The 21,867-nt window shown below is 33.5% G+C and overlaps 1 protein-coding gene across 1 annotated transcript in view; it reads right to left on the bottom strand.

Moving 5' to 3' along the window:
- Positions 1–437: 437 nt before the first annotated feature.
- LOC109073041 (complexin-1) overlaps positions 438–21,867 on the bottom strand; it is a 60,040-nt gene continuing 38,610 nt past the window's right edge. Inside the window, exons 3-4 of the mRNA XM_019089226.2 lie at positions 9,303–9,478; positions 438–4,062 (exon numbers count right to left, since the gene is read on the bottom strand). Of these exons, the coding sequence (XP_018944771.1) occupies positions 3,865–4,062; positions 9,303–9,478 (374 nt within the window). The 3' untranslated portion in view covers positions 438–3,864. The remainder of the gene's footprint in view (positions 4,063–9,302; positions 9,479–21,867) is intronic.

Consider the following 21,867-nt stretch of genomic DNA (forward strand, 5'->3'; position numbering starts at 1 on the left):
AAAACATTAAGACATGTTTTAATAGACTGTGTCTCAAATACAAGTGTATTTTGTCTGTGCACAGGTAGATTTTTATTATTATTATTATTATTACTATTATTGTTTATACTCAAAATAGGTAAAAATAAATAAATCTGCTGGTATAATAAGTCAAAATACACTTGTATTAAATATACATACTGTAAAAACAATTCTTGTGTTGCTTCTGAACTAAATATTTTTTCAAAAATTGTTAGGTATTTAACTGAAAAACAAGACAGAAATACTCTTTGAGAAGCCTTTTTTGCAAAGTACACTATATAATCTATAAGAACTGTATTTATAAGATAACTTGTTTGTCCTGCACATTAAAAATATGTTTCTGTTTTCCTTCAGCCTCAATAAACAGAAGATTTTGCAGTCCACCAGACAGCAGGAACACAAAACCATAAAAAAAATTATATGAAATCACTTTATTATCCGTGTGTTGGTGATTCCATTTGGCAGGAATGTTACAGTCTAAAATCTGTCTATAACAGGCATGCAGTGAGGCCTACAGATGGAGTGCTCAGAAAACACAGAGGACACACAGAAATATCATTTATAACCTCACATCATATGCATGCATACAATTCATTAACAAAGAGAGAGGGAGAAGATTCTACAATGACTTTAAAAAAATGCACCAAATAAGAAACATAATTTTTCCAAAATACAACCACAGAGAGACAGGAACAGATTACAGACAGACAATCACACCAAGATAATTTATTGTTTTTAACATAGAGGAAACCATGTAGGACGATGCAATAGAACAGTAGACACATACATTCAGTTAACAACAATGGAATATTTCATAACATTACTGTGTTAGGCAGTATCTTCATTAGCATCTGAGAGACACGGAATGACTTTGAGTAAATGTATGATTTACATTTAGAGAACATGATGATGACTATGCAATATTTTTTTTTCCTTCACTCTAATAATCAGTATTGAATAGAAAATATGTTTAGGGAATGGATGAACATTTTGTCATTGTTTTTAGACTTTAAATTTAATTGTGTGATAATTTCTCTGTTCATTTTAGGAATCTGTTAAGGACAATCACAAAACCCAAAGCCTAGAGAGCTGAGATGGTAATCGCACATCACACTAATTTAGACACTAAATGTAAAAGAACAGCATTAAAAATTAGAAATAATGGTATAATGGTTCTCACAAACAGGAACACTCTTTGGTTTAATAAAACAAGTGATGATAGGATGGGTGATGGGTTTCGGGCAGTATTTACTTTATCAGTGCAGCTGTTGGAAATTCACCACGTCACACAGATCATACTATGAGAGAGGCAGAATCAAGGACAGTTGATAGTCATGTAGAAAAATCATGGAACTGCAAAATTTGTGCTCAAAAATGGCCTCTGTTGATTGTAAAGTACACTCAGTGGCAGAAACGCAAGATTTTAAGTCATTTGCGTGAAAGGTTGCACATAGTTTGTTAGCGATTATATGTTATACTAATGTTTTTAGCTGAATATCATCTTTCCTAAAGTGTTACAGCTCACAACATCACTTCTAGTGAGCAAAGGCCTTAAATACAAGTGGCAGTAAAATTAGACAGCATTCAGGATGATTGGCCACTACAATGAAATGTAGCATCTTAGCAACTGGCTAGTTTGTTTAGCTGTTGAAGGACACCATTCTAATCTCCAAGCACATCCATATCATAAACATTAATATATTTTAATCAACTTTCTTGTTTCTTGTTTTTAATTAAGTTTCTTGTGGTACATGGCAGGACAGAACGATATGACATCACTGTGACTGTGTGCTATAAATCGACACTATTTTATTAACTAAACTGGGTTTTACTTTTAAAGCCACAGTTTATACTGTATGCTTTCTAGAAACACTGAATAACATTTTTTTTTTTTTTTTTATATACATATGCACACAAGCCAGTGTGGATAGACTGGAATGTCTGGAATATTTGGAATGTTCAAAACAACAGAATGGCAGCTTGATTCCTAGTATTTTTCTGAATCTTAAAATTTGCCTGCGTTTAGACATGCACAATGATCTATGACTAACAGGTTTTCCTGAACGTATTGTTATTTACAATAATTGTGGATGTAATCTAATGAGAATACCAGCATACTCTTTCAAACCACAGCCTAGCTTATCTTTTTTTTCTTAGTAAACAAAGAGAGAATGGATAATAGAATCTGACTCTGCATCTTTCAAATCTGATTTTCTCATTATTGAGAAATTCAGTCCTGCTGTTTTCCCTCTTGTCAATGCATTTACAACAACAAGAAATAATGTCATACATAAACTAGCAACAAGCAAGCATAAAAACACAAGTCAGATCCTTTTTTCTCTCATTAAACAAGAGCCAGGCTTCATTTAGAGATCCTAAAAAGTAGGAATCTCATAACTTCCTTCTCCAGTTTACTTTTACTAAGCTCATTTGGCTGATACTAGGAAGACGACATAGCATTTGCACACAAACATTTTCAAATAAGCTGAATACATAATCATGAAGATTGTCTGTTATTGCTTGATTTGGGAGCAGAGTCCCGTATACAACCAACGGACACAGAACATCTTCATTCAGAAACAAATATTGCACCATTGTCACTGTCTGTTTACGTAATGTGTGCTCACAACCACATTGTGAGAGCTAACGTAAATAAATGTAGACTTAGATTCTACTGTACAGCAGTGAAGATGAGGAGATTATATATATATATATGTATATAGCCCTATTGATCCAATTGTAGTTGTATGTGATCTATGTCAACCCTCACATTCTTAAGTACTGTAAAAAGCACAAATAAGTCAATTCAAGATGAGCACTAAGAGCTAAAGTTTCACTCACGGAGGCTAGCAAACACGTGATTTCATTTTAATCGATCAAATCCAGTTTACTAGAGTGTGATGTGAATGTGCGGGACAATGTAATGAGGGATACTGTATAGTTTTGTTTTCTCTAAAGGAAGATCTTCTACAGAGATGTGAGCAACATGCCATTTAACACTGGTGTCTGTCAGACAACAAAATACAAAACCAGAGTTATTGCCTTAAGTTTCAGTGTATTTTAGCTAAAAATGCCAAATGAAATGGGATACAGTGTACTAAAAAAAAAGAAAAAATGTGTGCATGCTTAGAGGAAAACATCCAGCAAAACAACCAGATCTTGTGTGATATCCTACATTCTCTTTCATATTACAGTTTTCAGTCATATTAATCAGATATGATGTGACACTTCACGATGGCAGCAGGAACTATACTAGTCTGAAGTATGGATTATAAATGAATCTGTATACAGTATATATCTGTAAGTATACCACATGGGTTCATCAATAATATCTATAACAGAGCAACAATCAAAAATATGATATGACTGAAGAAACCTCTCCAAGATAAATTTATGGCTTTTACTCATAGTCATTGTTTATATATATATATATATATATATATATATATATATATATATATATATATATATATATATATATATATATATATATATATATATTTGTAGTCATATAGTTATTTTTATCATTTGCTATTTACAAACAAAATTAATGAAGCATGGGGAATATTCTTGCTCTAAGGTCTGGACTCAGGGGGCATTAAGTTTGTCTTTAAACAGAGACAGATATATGCAATGTAACATTTCTAGTGCACACATGTTTTTTTCTCATCCTTTTAATCAGAAAATGTCACATATGTATCGCAGTTAAAGACAGATGTTATGGCACACGTTTTGAGTCCAGAGATCTTAGAACAAATGCGAGAGAGGGAACGGGGAAAGAGGATGTGGATTTCATGAGATTAATGATTCCCGTTTTATCACTACTTGTCATTAGTAACGCTGTTACTTTTTATTGAACATATCTTGAAACGGGCCTGGGAGGAACTTCATGACGGTGTCCACAATGCTTTCCTCCTCCTCTTCTTCATTGCCGCAGCCGGCAGGGATGGCTTTCTTGGGACGGGTAAGACTGCCTTCTGATGCCTGCTCCATGGCTGCCTGGGCTTCTGCCTCCTTCTCTTCCTTCTTCTTTATACCATACTGAAAAACACAGGGCGGCAGGTTAGGTGTTTTCACATGTGACCTTTGGTTGTTTAATAAGCACATTTCTATGTCCATTGTTGTTTTTTCTCTGCAAAGATTTGCATGCAGTTTACTAAAGTAAACCTATAATTTTTTTTTTTTAAATGAAATAAAATATATATATATAAAAAACATTTTATTTTAGCTAGCTGCAACATTTCTAATTTTCATACTATGTGTCTTCATGTACAAAAAAGATAATAAAACAAACATTTAAAAAAATACAAAAACTTTAAAATTAAAATTAAAACAGAAACTATAAAAATAAAAACTAATACAACCTATAATAGTATCTCCATGATACTAAAATAACCCTGCTTGCATGTGAACTTGTTTAAACTATAATGGAAAAAATTAGGGGGAAAAAATTGAAAAAATAATCTTTATTTTACTTAAAACTTAAGTAAGTGATTCATCAAACCAAAGTATCCATACATTTATATATTTATAAATTTATATATATATATATATATATATATATATATATATATATATATATATATATATATATATATATATATATATATATATATATATATATATATATATAAAAATTATAAATATATAAATGTATGGATACTTTGGTGGCTGGAAAGGACAGGCAGTTTGCTTGATGAATCACTTGCAGGAATATTTCCTCTTAATTAGCATACAAATATTTCAGCATTGGACAATTTTGGCTTTAAATTGGAATGGTGTTGACTATGTCAATAAAACCATGGTGGACTGCCACTTGGCAAGTCAGTGTAATCACGTGGACCTGACAGTTAGCTTAGTGACTTTTACTCTTTTACTCACCAAGGCTATATTTATTTGATCAAAAATACAGTAAAACAGTAACATTATGAAATATTATTACAATTTTAAATATTTTAAAATGTAATTTTATTCCTGTGATGCAAAGCTGAATTTTTCAGCAGCCATTACTCCAGTCTTTATTGTCACATGATCCTTCAGAAATCATTCTACACTGCTCATTTGGTGCTCAACACGCATTTTGTATATCAGTATTGATAACAGTGCTTCTTAATATTTTTTTTTTTTGAAACTGTGATACTTTTTCCGGATTCTTTGATGAATGAAAAGTTCAAAAGAACAGCATTTGTTTGAAATAGAATTTTGATCAATTTAATGCATCCTTGCTGAACAAGTAATTTCTTTAAAACAAATCTTACTGACCTTAAACTTTTGAATGATTGTGTACATTGTCATATACTGTATATATTTCTTGTTTTAATTCATACAATCTGCAAATATATGATGGGTTCTGTTTGCTGTATCGCTTCGGTAATCACTATCACACCCTGAGGAATCAGGATGTTTTGTATTGGGATGAAGGGAGATTTATATGAAGTAATGAAGTTTAGGGCAAGGCATTACCCTTAGGACTCAGCTGCTCTGAGAAATATATAATTGTGATGTTTTGCCAATAAATGGATTAAACAATGGATGATTTCTGCCTCTGTCTGCTGAGGTCACAAACTAGCTCATGCAATCAGCAGCTGACCTTCCAAACCAGCGGTTCTCAATTCTCGTCCAGTTAAGACCACTGACAGGTGAAGAGAATAATGCTGATTATCGTAAATATTGATATATCGTAAATTAAATCAGGAGAACAGACCACAGATGTGCAGTAAATGTTGTCCTTTTTCATACTATTACAGCGGAATGCAAAGGAAAAAAAGAAAATAATCTTTAGGAAAAGAATGCAGCGACTGAAAAGAGCTCTTGCCATAGATATTGTTGTTATAACGTCACATTAAAATACCAATCGTTACGTTATTGTCATGATGTCTGAATATTTACATTTACACTTAGTCATTTTGCAGATGCTTTTATCCAAAGCGACTTACAATTGGGGGATACATAAAGCAATTTTTCTTAAAGAGGCAAACAGACACAGGAAGTCCTTGTAATACCAAGTTTTAGACATTGCTCAAATAAGTACAAGCTAGAAAGAGAAGGAATAAATAAAGATCAAGACAGTTCTTTTTTTTTAAGTTTTTTTTTTTTCATGATGAAGTCAAGTAGCTTCGAAAGAGATGAGTTTTCAGCTTTCGCTTGAAAATTGTCAGGGATTCTGCATTACGGATGGGGGTGGGAAGATCATTCCACCAGCCAGGAATGGTGAACGAGAATGTTCTGGAAATTGATTTTGAGCCTCTCTGTGATGGTACCACGAGGCGTAGCTCACAAGCGGATCTCAGACTTCTGGAGGGGATGTAGATTCGTAGTAGTGAGTGGAAGTAGGCGGGTGCTGAGCCTGTGGCTGTTCTGTATGCAAGCATCAATGTCTTGAACTTGATGCGACTCGCAACCAGTAGCCAGTGAAAAAAGATAAAGAGAGGTGTAACATGGGCTCTTTTGGGCTCGTTGAAGACCAGTCGTGCTGCTGCATTCTGATACAACAAATGTCGAATACAACAAAGGTCTGGAGTGATAAGAGATGCATACATAATGTGGGGGTTGCAAGGACTGGAATTGAGAACCACTGTTCTAAACAATGATTTTCTGCTTTTCTCAAACCATCTATCTACTTGCTATAATGTGGATTCCATCACGTATGTACACATGAAATCTTAGTAATGAAGCTTAATCTGAGAAATATTTAAATGGGTTACTTGAAGAGAGTGCTTGGCAAACCCTGAAGTTCAGCCATCGTGGATAAGACATAAGGAGTACCCTCAGTATTACAGTTACATTTTGTACAGAATGTGGAGATGCTGCCCTAATCCTTGTGGTAAATAAGACCCATGGGGTGATGGCTTATTAGAAAAAAGACCTCTCCTCTCAACATGGATTTGCATAAAAATGTAGCTTTTTTACTCCAACTCCGTTTGCTCACATAAGAGGAGATCATCCTCCATTTTATGCAGCCATGCGTACAATCTCTGAGACTCAGCGGCCCAAGGTAAATTATCATGACAATTTCGTAAGTGGCAAGTCTGTTAAGCAGAATAATAATTTTCAGCTCTGTCTTTAATACATCGAATGAACCAAATGTTCTTGATGTCACTTAAACGATCACAGCTTTTGACCTGTATGTTATTGAAGAATAATATTTAGGTTGTCTTTAGAGAGAGAGAGAGACTTTCTTTTACTCAATTATAATATATACATATAAACATTATATATGTAATGGTATATATATATATATATATATATATATATAATATATGAATATAAGTGAAAGCAAATATATATATATATATATATATATATATATAATATTACATTTCTATATGAATATAAGTGAAAGCAAATTAATCAAAGTGTCATGGCAATTCTATAGATTGACTATTATAGCATGGATTAATGTAATAATGTTTATTGTAATGTACATAATGCAATGAAGTTGTTAAATATGTTAAATATGACATGTTAAATACCACTGTCTATTATTAGAATAATATTTCCATTTTTATAATCCCTGGGTCTTTCTGGGTCCATGACACCTTTTCCCATTTTTTTCATATTGTCACACAAAAAAAGCAGCCATATGGTAGTATGAGTGCAGGGAGTGAAGCATAGTTAATCTCCACAGCCTCCACAGTAATGGAATGCTTGCCAGAGTTAGACTGTTATTTTCCAGCCCCTCTGGTTCACAGCCTGCGCCTCAGGGCCCGTCCATCCCCATACACAGGATACCACTCAACTGCTACAAAGCAGCATTCAGCCTCGCCAAGAGTGAATCAAACAGAAAAAAAAAAGAAAAAGAAAAAAAAAACCTTTAATAACTTTCACTTTATGTATTTATGTGGTCTGTATAATTCTATGATGTCAATCAATCACTACTTTTCCAGTATTTTATGGTATTAATATAATATTTTCTAAATAGCCTAGATCAGTGATTCTCAAACAAAAGTGAAATATCATATAAATAAAAGATAAAATATTAAAATATTTGTAGCATTTTACATTTCATACACTGCAAAAACTTAATTACTCAGTTTTTGTCTTGTTTTACAGTGCAAATGTCTAAACATTATTAAATTAAGATAAATTTATATAAAATGTAAAATTACAAGATATTAAGTTATTAGTTATTAGTTACATGTATACTTTTGATTTGAGTACAATATTATTATTGTAATCATAACACATTACTTTACTAAAAAATATAATTAAATATAATAATAAAATAAATTTTAATAAGTGAGTTTTTGCTTAAAACAAGAACAAATATCTGCCAGTGAGGTCAGAAAAATAATCCTGTTTTCTTTAAATTAAGTTTATTTTTCTTACCCCACTGGCAGATAATTTCTTTCCTTGTTTTAAGCATAAACTCACTTAATTTTAATATGTTTTTTCAGAAAACAAGACTTAATATCTTAAGTCATTTTGCTTTGAAAAGCAAATGTATCCTGAATTAAGAATGTTTAGATTTTTGTATTGGAAACCAAGACAAAAATAGTAAGTAAAAAAAAAAAAAAAAAAATATATAATATATATATATATATATATATATATATATATGGATATATATATAATATATATATATATATATATATATATATATATATATATATATATTTTTTTTTTTTTTTTTACTTACTATTTTTGTAAGTAAAAAAATATATATATTTATATATATATATACAGTATATATATATATATATAATATATATATATATATATATATATATATATATATATATATATATATATATATATATATATATTTTTTTTTTTTTTTTTTTGCATTGTACAAGAGTTTGAAAACCACTGGCCTATTTTATTGGTATTATTTTACTATCATTGATGTATTATTATAGTTTTTGTAAATGTTTTGAATTAGATTAGTTTTTTTTTATTTCTTCTTTCTATTTTATATTGTGTTTTTGTAATTTTTATTTGATTTTTAAAAAATGTTTATATAGAATTTATTACAATAATATATATAATATATATTATATATTATTCCATAATATATATATAATAATATAATATATAATATATATATAATATATAATATATAAAATTTATTCGTTTTAGTTTAGTTTTAGTTATTTTAAATGAAAATCAGAAAGGCTGCCTTGGCAACTAGCTGAAATAAAGTTTAATATAAGTTTAAGTTTTCTTTTTATGTTATTTCAGTTAATGTTAATGATAATCACCCTGGCCTAGATTATCAAAAGTGATCATATAAACATTTTGACAACACATAACACTGAATAACTATTTAACAGTACATGTACCTTGTCCCTGATGCCCTGTCGAATCGATTCCCTCTCTGCTTCCATTTTTGCATACTTTGCTTTCCTCTCCTCCTCTTGTTGCCTGAGGGCTTCCTGTCTTTCTTCCTCCTTCCTCTCGGCATCAGGGTCCTTCTCCTCCTCGCCCCCCAGCATTTTCCCCATGTCTTTGGTCGCCCCTTTGAGAGAAAGAATGAGAGACTCAGGAACAGGATCTCACTCAACAGAGTCCATGGACTACATACTGGTCACAAAAAGGGACTTCCAGGTACATTTGGAGGATAACCTCTAACACAGGGTGAACTGAAAAGCTGATAAATTAGTTCTCACTGTCATCCAGTTTCTTTTATAAATACTCTCAATGTCGACTACTCTCTTTGTTGGCAAGACATGCAAGTAGGACAGCCGCCAAGAAAAGGACAATGGGTCACATCATTATAACAGAAGGACTCCATTAGGGCCATGATAATACAGGATTTTAACAAAGCATTAATTTCTGATGACATCCGCTGCACACATTCATCAGTCATCAGATCGTTTGTTAGCTCTCCGCAGTGTGACTATCTGAGACGTCGTGTATCTCTCCAAACCGTATTAATGCAACACAATGTTAGGTTGTGTCAGGCTCACTTTTGTTATAAGGGAGAAATTAGAATTTAGCAAAAGACAAGTGCTTAAAATCACACATACAATATCCCTTCGTGAGCAGCCAGCTAATGTGATGCCCCTAAAACACTCAATATGCCATTAAATCAAGGGAAATAATAGAAATACTGCATTGATTTTATACTGACAGGAACAAAAAGGGTCTTAAATCAGAGCAGGAAGTCTTAAATTCATAAATTCATGGCATTAAATATTGCATGCGCTCCCCAAAAAACTGAATATCTAGTGCCATATCTTTTTAGTTTTCCAATACAAAAATCTAAACATCCTTGAATCAAGATACATCATACTTGATACGTCAAGATACTTGAGATGCAAATTAAACATGAAGTCTTGTTTTGAACAAATTTGAGATCATGTAGACATAAAATTGAACAAAATGAACTGTGTTCATGCTTAGTACAAGAACAAACTTTTGTTGATGGGGTATGAAAATTGTTTTCCCTTTGAATTAAGTAGATTTTTTGAGCCCACTGGCAGACATTTGTTCTTGTTTTAATCGTAAACTCACTTCGCTTTGAAAAATTTCTCATAAACCAAGGCTTATTTTATGCCATTTTGCTTCTCAAGTAAATTTATCTTGATTTAGACATTTGCACTTTTATGCAGTGTGATCAGAACTACAATAATTGTTATTTCCATATGTTTGGAAGCAGAGCTATTGAAGCATTTTTTTTTCTTTTGTTTTCTTTCTTTTTTTTAAATAAAATTAATTAAAAAGTAATATTTAATTTTAAATGTTTAACTCGCATAGTTATATTTTTAAACCTTTAAGCATTGCTTATTCAAGACATGCCTTTTTAAAACCTGCAGAAACTCTGGATAAAAGCGTCTGCTAAATGTAATACGATCTGATGATACTGTTAAAGGTTTGATTTTAAAATAGATTTTTCCACTACATTTATCTGAAGCAACTTAAATTCCATTCATGCTATATTATATATACCATTGCCTACCTGGTCTCATGGCATAAATGTACCTGGGTGCACTTTTTAGAGAGACACGAAATACGTATCACTGCAGTTTCCAAAATAAATGAACACTAGAGTAAGTAAAACTCCGACACATTTTATTCCTTTTCACACAAATTTACACAAAAAAATGTATTTTGTGTAAAACGTTTAATTGTTTTTTTTTGTTTGTTTTTTTTAAAGTTGAAATAAAGCTTTTTTTTCTTTTTCTTTTTTTTATGATTGCAGTGTTAATAATTTTAATTATAGGCCTATAATCAATAAACCTGCTTTGAAAGACCTTTTTAAAAACATTTTCAATGAGGAGTAAGCTAGCCTAATCTTGACCTCTCAGTTTTGCAGTGATGCACTATGAAATTATTGTGGGGCAAAACAATTGTAATATTAATTTAAGAATAAAAGTAACTTAATAATATGAATAGGCCTAATAATCAGAAGAATGTAACAGGCCTACATTAATTGCAAAATGGCAAATTAGATATAGCCTAACTAAAGTGTATAAAATAATTTAATTCAGAAATGTCATGTTTGTGATTTATTTTATTATTATTATTATTATTTTTTCAATTCGTTATTTAAATGATCTTCAAATAAGGAAACAGGTGCATTTAATCGCCGGCGTCAGTCACAAAATTTATATAGGCCTATATAGTAGGCTATATAGCTATATAAAAAAATAGGTTAATCATGTGGATGACTGGCAACAGCTGGTCTTGAATTCTATAGACACCGCGCACCAAACGACTTTAAACGCCGACTGAAAACACTGACTGAGCTCAAATAACATTCATTACCGGCCTGACAGTATGTTTTCCGGCTTCATGCCCGAAACAATTGGCTAACACTGCTGTCAGTCAAACTTATCAAGAATTATGCAAAAACACATTTTAATTATTTTAGTTATTTGAGATGTTATAATAGTTCTCTAATTGTGTTAAAATAGATGAAACAGTAATTATTAAACAAATATTAGCTATATTTGTATAATGGGGGGGCCTGTCATCAGAGTGAGCGGGCCTGTGCCCGTCAGGCCCTCCGCTGCCTACGACCAAACACATAATAAAAGTTGCCAAAGCAACTGGCACAGTTGTCCAAGTTATACAATAAATTTGTTTAATGAATGGACCAAATTTTAAGTGATGATAATCCTCTCTATGGAGAAGCGATAAAAACAAAAGAATCGCTGAGTCAAAATTGACAGGGCTCGTTTCCCACGGTCCCAAGCAATGTCATTATAGTTCAATATTTAACAACCACAGTTCGCTAACGATGCTTTTGGGTAACACACCTCATATCTATCCAATTTGTGAACCATTGGTTTCCACCTCTATGGTTTCCACACTGGTTTCGTTAAACAAAATAAATGATTATTTTAAAAGATTGACTCAAAAAAATCATCTGTTCACGAATCAGATCATGAACTTGCATTACCGAGTCAAAGATGATCTATTCTTGAACATTTAGAATGAATAAAGACTTCATGTTCATCTGTAAAGCAAACAAAGCTATCGTTTGACTTTATAACTTTTATTGCATGCATGATTCGTATGGATCTGTTAACTGAATGCAAAGTGTGAATTCTAGGATAATTTTTGTGTCGTGATGATGAGCATGTACACGCTCACTAGGAGTTGCTAAATGAACAGGCTGCTGCATGCAGTTTTTTGTTTGTTTGTTTGTTTGTTTGTTTGTTTGTTTGTTTTTTTTTCAAAACAGAAAACCATTCCACAAAATTTAAAAAACCCACACACTTTACACAAAAATAAAAAAAAAAAAAAACACAAAAAAAAAAAAAAAAAACACTTTTAAAATAAAAAACTACTCTTAAGAAAAAACTGTAATCTGATTACCCCTTATTTAAAATGTAATTATAACGAAATACATTTACTCATATTTTGTAAATTAAATATGTAACGCCGTTACATGTATTTCGTTACTCCCCACCCCTGACTATCGGGTAGGTTTAGGGTTGGGTTTGGTGTAGGGCATATTTCCAACATGATAGAACACAAAATACTAACCACAATCAACCGGATATTTGAATTCTTAACAGCCACAATACGTACCTGAAGCAACATAATAAAAACACAGCAATACGTACCTATTTCAACGTAATAAAAACGTGCCAGGGTTCACGAATTGAACCAGTGTTTTATCGCCACTCAGTGGACATTTCTCTTTGAAACTGCAGCGAAAAGTGCAGTAAGGTACGTAAAAACAGTGTTGCACAAAAAGTGCACAGAGTTACGCATTGCTGTCATGCTCTACAGTGAAAAAAAAAAAAATCCAAAGTAGAAACAGAAAAGGTACTGGTAATTTCCTGACAGGACATCATCCATTAAGTTTATGGTTAAGTTTATATATATATATATATATATATATATATACTGTAGGTGACATTCTAATGAAGTAGCAAAGAGAAAAAATTAGTAACTTTAAGGGGTTCTTCTGTTGAGTCAGGTTGTGAAACACTTTTATTTCCAATGATTTCTATAGATATCACCAATATCTTGTGGTCAGTAGTGCTGAGCTCAAATAAAAGTACAAATCTAGTCACATTCAAGACCATACTTTTTGTCCCTCTGCCACCTTTGTGTTTGAGTTACTGTAGGCTGACATAGCAGAACAGAAAAGTTATCCAACTTCATGCAATATGTATTCATGTCACGTCAGTTTGTGCTAGGAGACAGAACGGCATGTAAATGCATGAAGGGTCCTGTTTTCAGTCCAGGAGTTTTGTTCTCCCTGGATCAGCAGTTGAGGGCGGCACACTGCCATTCCACCAGTCCATAAGGCCTGTGTTCAACCTGCTTGACACATGGTCTCACATTTACTGCTCTCTAGCAATTGATTTTAATGAGGACTGGGTCGCTCTGACAGCAGAGACGTGTAAAGACTTCAGCCTTCAGATCTGACGATTCACTTGTCTTTCATCAGCTTGGGCTGTTCGTTCACATCCTACATACATGAGAGTTAGGAGGACCAAGCCTGTCTTTACTCTGGAGAGGGTTACTGAGCACATAGTCATCTGTTTTTTGTCAGGTATTCATGAGAGACCCAGTTTTATGGTTAGTGGCTGCTAGAATCTTAGTGAAAGTTGCTAATAACTAGAGAGTAAGAAAGTTAAAGCCACAAAAACAAGATTGTTTTACTGTAATTGACAAACATTTACTGTATTTTGAAATTTTACTGTACTGAAATGAGATTGCACATTGTTGGTCTTATAGTGTATAATTAATCTGGCTGCATAATACATTTTTGATGTTTGTGTAAAAAGAATATAGTAGCAACAGTTTCGGTTATACAGAACTCAACTCAAATTTATAATAAAAGAGGTATGCTTTACTGATAAAGTGTTAATATGCTATCTAAAATAATAACATTTATTTTGTACTAATATACTGTATTTATCATGTGTCTCTTTTATTATGTATTATTATGGTGGTTATCAGTACCATTTTCAGATACATCTTTCGGTCAAAAAGACTCTGCAATCAACTGCAAACTTGCTTTCAGCCTGTCTTCATCTGTTATAGAACACACACTTCATTTTAGATAAATCCAAGTTTAGCCCTACTTTTAGTTCTCAAAATATCTTGTTTTTGAAAGTGAAATGCACTGTAAATAGAATTGGTTGATTTTAAATTTAGCTGCATGTTGTGAGGTCAGAACATAAATTTATATCACAAACTGATTGACGTTTCAGTGTGACTCAATTCAGTCGTACTGTAATTGTAATTCCGACTAAATGAAACAAATATGACACTGGAGCCTGCCATTCAGCTTTAGCACAATCAATAGGTTAGTACGAGGCAGAATTGTACACCTTTATGAGCTTGAACAAAGCATGCCCATAAGGATTGTAAACTTATTACTGGTAGGAAAATAAGAGGAAACATTTGTCTCCATCTTTAAAATTCATTGATTTTAGAACAGTTGATTTGGGGTTTTAATTTTTGGGTTGGATTAACCTATGAAAAGTGACTCAGAGGTGACTGAACTGAAATTACCCACTAAGGCATCCATGGAAAAGATTAGCTGACATAACTGAAAACTTACTGAAACCGAGAGATTTTGTAGAGAGCTGTCATCCTGAATTACCAGTCAAGTACAGAGTATATCACTGTACAGAACAGCTTTAGCAAACTCAAGTTTTGAAATGAGAATGGCTGGTGTGTATTCACAGAAAATATCTGTAGTAGGTGAATGTCTTGAAGGTGCAAATAGAGCTTCTCTCAAAGTATTTTGCTTTGAAATCGCTCTTTTGAATTGGTCAGAATGGTCTGTATTTGTATCATTTCAGTGTTGGAGAGAATAAAGTAATGCATGATATTTGAGGTTTGAATTTTGCATGGTACTCTCTTAAATGGGCCAAACCACAGACATTTTATAAATTCTGTGGATATATTTTTAAGGGTGTTTTTTAAGGGAGTATCCCTTTCAATAAGATTTTCTTCCAGTTTTTGAACAATTGACAGCCAGTCAGAATTTTATGAAAGCTTGCCTCCACCATGGGATAAACAAATAAAGGAAAATGTGACATTTTATCTCACAATTCAGATTTTTTTCTTACAATTTTAAGAAGAAAAGTTAAAATTGTGAGATATCAACTCACAAATGTGAGATAGAAGTCAGAATTGTCAGATAAAAGGTTAAATATTGAATTGTGAAATGTGAAGTTAGAATTCTGAGAATAAAAAGTTCGAATTTTCAAGATGTAAACTCAGACTTCTGGGAAGTAAATATATTTTTCTTTCTGACTTCTTTCTGACTATTTTCTCAGAATTGCAAGAAAAAAAGTTCACATTATAAGATAAAATGTTGCAATTACCTTTTTTGCTTATATATCTATTTTATCCCATGGCGGAAATGGGCTTCCACAGAATCCATCCTCGTCCGTTGGAGTGGACACTAATACAGTTATTGTTATGATTTTCTTTATAGCCATCATTCTTGGTGTGTTGGGCCTTAAGACTTGATTATATCCACTGGGAATTTATTTTAAGACTATACTAAATCTAAATAAAAACTAAAAATACTTATAAAATACTCAACTCAACTTTGGCTGGACCATATGCTCTAACCAAAGAAATCTGAAGGAAAGACAAACACAACTACATAATATCAACCTCCAGTCCAATTAATAGGCGAAAGCCATCGCTCTGTTCTCCCATTTGAACTCTAGTGTTTTTCATTGTCTGTTTTTAATTAGAGCTGTTTTCACTGGCTTGGCACTGGCTCTTGTCTCAGCTCCTCTGCAGCACGCGCTGTTAATCTGCGCTCCTGAGGCTAATTAGCTCATCTGATCGTGACAAAGTCGCTGCATGACACACAAACTCTTTACGGCGTCTCTGTGCAGCATAGCGTTATCTACTGCTCAGCCACTCATGCAGACCAGACCTGAGTCCCTGAAGTAAATCTCTTCATAACATGCAGCTAACCATGCTAAAGCTACACTGTTCAAGGGTCTCCTCTATGTGTCATCGTACATCTGTCGGCTGGGAGGCACTGAACAATTTGAAAGACGCCGAAGTGATGCTTGAATTTTGAAAACGGTACAGTCACATGGGCTGTAAATGGACTGTGTTACATAAAATGAGTGTGTTTGCGTAAGTACGTGTCTGTTATAGCGGAAAAAGTGATGGAGATGGCATACTTGACAGGTGCCATATTCTCATACCTTTGTGTGGTTGGCAGTGTGTGTCTATGTGTCCTTACTGTGAGAGGAAGTGTGGGTAGATGAGAACAAAATGTGCCACTTTTTACCCGAGTGCCTGTGTAGAAAAGGAAAACGTAGCCGTAGGGCCGTGTGGTATGTATTGTGTGATAGATACAATGTGTCAGCTGGGGGAGATTTTTGGTCTCCATCTATCCATCCATCCGTCCATCCATCTTTGTTTCCCCTAGGGTGTGTGTGTGTGTACACACACACACACACACATACACACACACACACACACACCAAGATATGTATAAAATCATATCCTTTAATTTGCCCTTAATTGAGAGAATAATACAGTTTACAATAGTGTACTTTTTATGCATAAATTTTTTAGATCACTAAATTATTCAAAAATAGACATTCCCGCATGAATAATTATGAACCATTTTTTCTTTGAACTTTCCTCAAAAATAATAATTATATTATGTTTTCTACTCTTATTGTGGATAAATGTATCCCAACTATACTTTTCAAGGTTATTTTTCTCTCTGTGGATGTGTGTATCTGTTGCTGGGTGTGTGAAGGTCATCTGCACACTGAAGGACTGTGAGTGGGGTGACCAAGTCCTCCGTGGAGCCCAGGCACATGGAGAGAGCGCAAACTCAAGGACTCTGTGTTCCTTTCTTGCTCCATCTGTCTTTATCTCGCACCTGCTAAACAGCGAGAGCACAGTAGCACACCCTCCACCCTGAGAGGACATTAATGTCCACTGACAGATCAGATACCACACGGGACACCCACAAACACTGTCTCTTCCACAGTGCCACACAGCAGAGAGGGCATGACCTCTCCACTACTCTCCATATGTTACCGGTAATCACGTGTCTCATGTGACGTATTTAATCCATCCCAATTAAATGAAGATTTATGGTGAGGGTGCTTCAACCTTGAAAAAAATCAAATTATCTATATGAGACTTTGAAAACTGATTTTTTAAAACATAGCATCCTGTGCTTGATTATATCCATAACTCCAAAATAATGAATATTATAATAACAATAAATAAAACAAAAAACCATTGCCCCTACACACCCAGCATCCCCCAATTCCAACCCCCACACCCCCGACCCCCCGGGAAAATTTTCTTTTTTTTCTTTTCTTTCTTTAGTGCTTTAAAACTAAACATGGAAGGGATTTGGGGGTACAGTGACTATGTAGAGTACATGGCAGGCAATAATGGGATTTACTTGTTGTTTTGTGTGTTATATGATCACAATACGCAAATGTCATTGTTGATTAGTCTTTGATCATAAAAAGTATAATGCACTCCAGAAATCTTTCAGATTTTGTTGGTCAGGTTTTCTGCTCTCTCTCTCTCTCTCTCTCTCTCTTTTTTTTTTTTGCTTACTATATATACCCTCACAATTTCCCAGTACTGAGGAAACCAAAAAGAGAAGAGCAGTGAGCAATCAGCTTCACCGGTGTGATATATGTGTCTTTCAGGAGAGGTCGAGTAAACTAAGAATTGTGCAAAAGCCTAGAGCCAAAATTGAAGGATTTGGCCAGTACTCCATACTTTAATAAGAGGTGGATTTTAAACTGCCGGAGTTTAGCAGTCATTGTGGCCATTAATTCATGATACATGACAATCTGTAAGGAAATCGAAGGAAAGGGACTAAGTATCTATCTATCTATCTATCTATCTATCTATCTATCTATCTATCTATCTATCTATCTATCTATCTATCTATCTATCTATCTATCTATCTATCTATCTATCTATCTATCTATCTATCTATCTATCTATCTAATGCCATCTAAATTTGCTGCTCTCGTGCAAGTCCTCCACCTTTAGCTGTGCGTGCTGGAAGTACTGCAGTCCTGGGCAGCTCAGCATGCTGATCTTGGTGGGCTGCCAGAAATCGTGTACAACTGCAGCTGCCTCTCTCACACTCTATTACTTTCATCTTGCTGGGTACAGAATTATGTCAGGAAGGCGAGAGTGCCTTGTCCCTCAGTGCTGAGGAACAGACAGAGCCCACTCCACAAAATCTTGGGGTGAAAGGATTATTCGAACGAAATTCAAAGTGCTGCCATCGTTGCCCAGTGATTGCCCTTCACAACAGATGCAGTGTCACGCGTAAAGTCTCAGCATAGGGAAATCAGAGGGAAGGAAGTGCAGAGAGAGGATTGCTTTTGGGGACTGGAGTCCATGGGAGATTTAATCTTCAACTTAACGATTCAGGGATGCTACTTTGTCTCTGTAATGGAAGCCTGATCAGTAGAGCTTATGTTCTTGTAACTTTGAAGATTTTTTCAAGGGTCTATGACAAACTTGTGTAACAGAATCTAGTGAGGTAACCTTGAATACCAATTACCAAGGATCACAATGACACCTCCTGCCTAGTGTCCTCTGCTCTGCTCTAAAGACATCAGGGAATATTTCATAGGGAATTATTTTTAAATTCAAAGGGTTAAAAATAGTTTTCCTTTTTTTTTTTGGTCTGCTCAGATAAATGATGGAGGATATATACGCCCTGAATGAGTGCAGAACAAGATTAATGGGGAGAAAAAAATAGCATTCTAGAGTCTCTAGGTCTGGAAATTCAATATAAAAGACTTGCTTCTCTCACAAAGAGGTTGTAAGAATGAGAGAGAGAGAGAAAATTATGAGATGGCACCCACATTTTTATTTACTAAAGCACGTAGGATGTTAATACAGTATTTTACCTTGGATATGCCAAATGCTTGTGGAGCTGTTTAACTACACTGTTTTCTTTCATGTTTCTGTTATTTGTGACCTTGAACATTTTCTTGAGAATTTTATTTATTTATTTATTTTTTCAGGCAAGCTGTGCTCTTGTATTACAGTTTTTCTCGGTCGCTTTGGTGAGTTTCTCAAATCAGAAATGAAATTCTCAAAACTACTTGTACAACCTCCACATCATCTAGTCATTTGTACACATCATAAAACCAGTTTATCATTCTTTTGAACAAGTTTAGATTGCTTTGGTACATTCATGCAATTGATTATGTACATTTATCTGCAGTTTCCTACATTATCAGCTGCTAATGTCATGTTGCTCAAAATGTATTATATAGTTTTCTGTGCAATAGTCTTACCCCTCAAAACATCTAGTCTTTAGTTCATCGTATAAGTCATTAAATGCAAAATGGTTCATCTAGCTGGCATAAACTGTCAAGCACATTTTTTTTACACATTATTATTAGACTTTTTTATAAATTTGGCATGAATTGTGCAAGTGAATCTTGACTAATAAAGTGAAAGTATATCAACCAATGATAAACCATTAGTCTGAAACAGAATCAAAGGTTCAGCTCATGAATCTTCAGCTGGAAAGCATATAGTGTATAGGACAACACAAGAGTTAAAAAATCTGACAATGGACTTATTTTTTATTTTGATCTTTGTGGCCATATTTATTTTTCCTTTTCTATATCACAATGACATTGGATATTTTTTTTTTTTTGTCAGACCACTAGTACAAGTGTAACTATCCAGTCACTTTCAATCAATATCCCACATACAGTAATGTGTAAATTTGTACTTTTAAAATGGATATATGGCATACATAAGCATATGGCATACTGTTCAATACAGTAACTGTCATCCAAAATGTTGCCATAGTCAGGTAGTACTAACAAAGTGCACTGTTACAGTTTTTCTCAGTCACTTTGGTGCATTTCTCAAATCAGAAATGAAATTCTCAAAACTACTTGTACAACCTCCACATCATCTAGTCATTTATACACATCATAAAACCAGTTTCTCATTCTTTTGAACAAGTTGCGATTGCTTTTATACATTCATGTAATTGATTATGCACATTTATCTGCAGTTTCCTACATTATCAGTTGCTAATGTCATGTTACTCAAAATGTATTATATAGTTTTCTGTGCAATAGTCTTACCCCTCAAAACATCTTGTCGTTAGCTCATCGTATAAGTCATTAAATGCAAAAAGGTTCATCTAGTTGTCATAAACTGCCAAGCACATTTTTTTTTTACACATTATTATTAGACTTTTTGTAAATTTGGCATAAATTGTGCAAGTGCATCTTGACTAATGAAGAGAAAGCAGATAAACCAATGATAAAGCATTTCTCTGAAATAGCTCAAAGGTTCATCTCATGAATCTTCAGTTGGAAAGCATAGACAGAGGACAACACAAGAGTTACAAGTTTTGACAGTGGTCTTCTTTTTTTATTTTCATCTTTGTGCCCTTATTTCTTTTTCCTCTTTTCATTATCACAATGACATTGTAAAGGGTTTTTATTCATTTTTTTTGGTCAGACCACTAGTAAAAGTGTAACTAGGAATTCTATCCAGTCTCTTTCAATCAATATCCCACATACAGTAATGTGTAAATTTGTACTTTTGAAATTGGATATATGGCATACATAAGCATATGGCATAATGTTCAATACAGTAACTGTCATCCAAAATGTTGCCATAGTTTACATCAGAACATCCCTCCAGAGTACACTGTTATATAGACAACATGACCAAGTAATTTGACTGTCTTATCTTTACACAGTGACACAAAGACTTGTCATTCTGATGGCACTGGCATGTTCATTGACACAGATATTTATTTTTGAGAGATGAACTAAGGATTTTGAGCAAGAGACTGGCTTTTGCAGGTAATCCATGGTGTTTTGCTATTTGTACCAGTTGTTTTGAGAAATGATGCACTTACTGTTTTGCAAAATGTGACTAAGCATTCGAGAAATGCACCAAAGCGACTGAGAAAAACTGTATATTGACAACATGACTAAGCATTTTGACTATCTTGTTTGTGAGCAATGACTCAAGGACTTTTTATTCTGATGACACTGATATGTTGACTGACATAAATACTTACTTTTGAGAGATGAACTTAAGATTTTGAGTAAGTTACAGGCTTTTGCAGATAATTGTGTGGTGCTGTTTGTACGAATTGTTTTGAGAAATGCACATACCTTTTTGCAAATATTAAGGATGATTTGAGAAATGCACCAAAGCGACTGAGAAAAACTGCAACAAAAGCACATATCCAAAAACAAAAACAAACAAACAAACAAACAAACAAAAAAAATATGTATGTATATATATATATATATATGTGTGTGTGTGTGTGTGTGTGTGTGTGTGTGTACTGATTTATTGTAACTTGGATTTTGAGAAGATGGTGTGCACATTTGTGTTTTTCATTGTTTGATAATGATTGATTACCTAACTATAGCTAAATGTAGCACTGTACAGATG

The sequence above is a fragment of the Cyprinus carpio genome, chromosome A14 (assembly GCF_018340385.1).
Source record: "Cyprinus carpio isolate SPL01 chromosome A14, ASM1834038v1, whole genome shotgun sequence".
NCBI classification, from domain to species: Eukaryota; Metazoa; Chordata; class Actinopteri; order Cypriniformes; family Cyprinidae; genus Cyprinus; species Cyprinus carpio.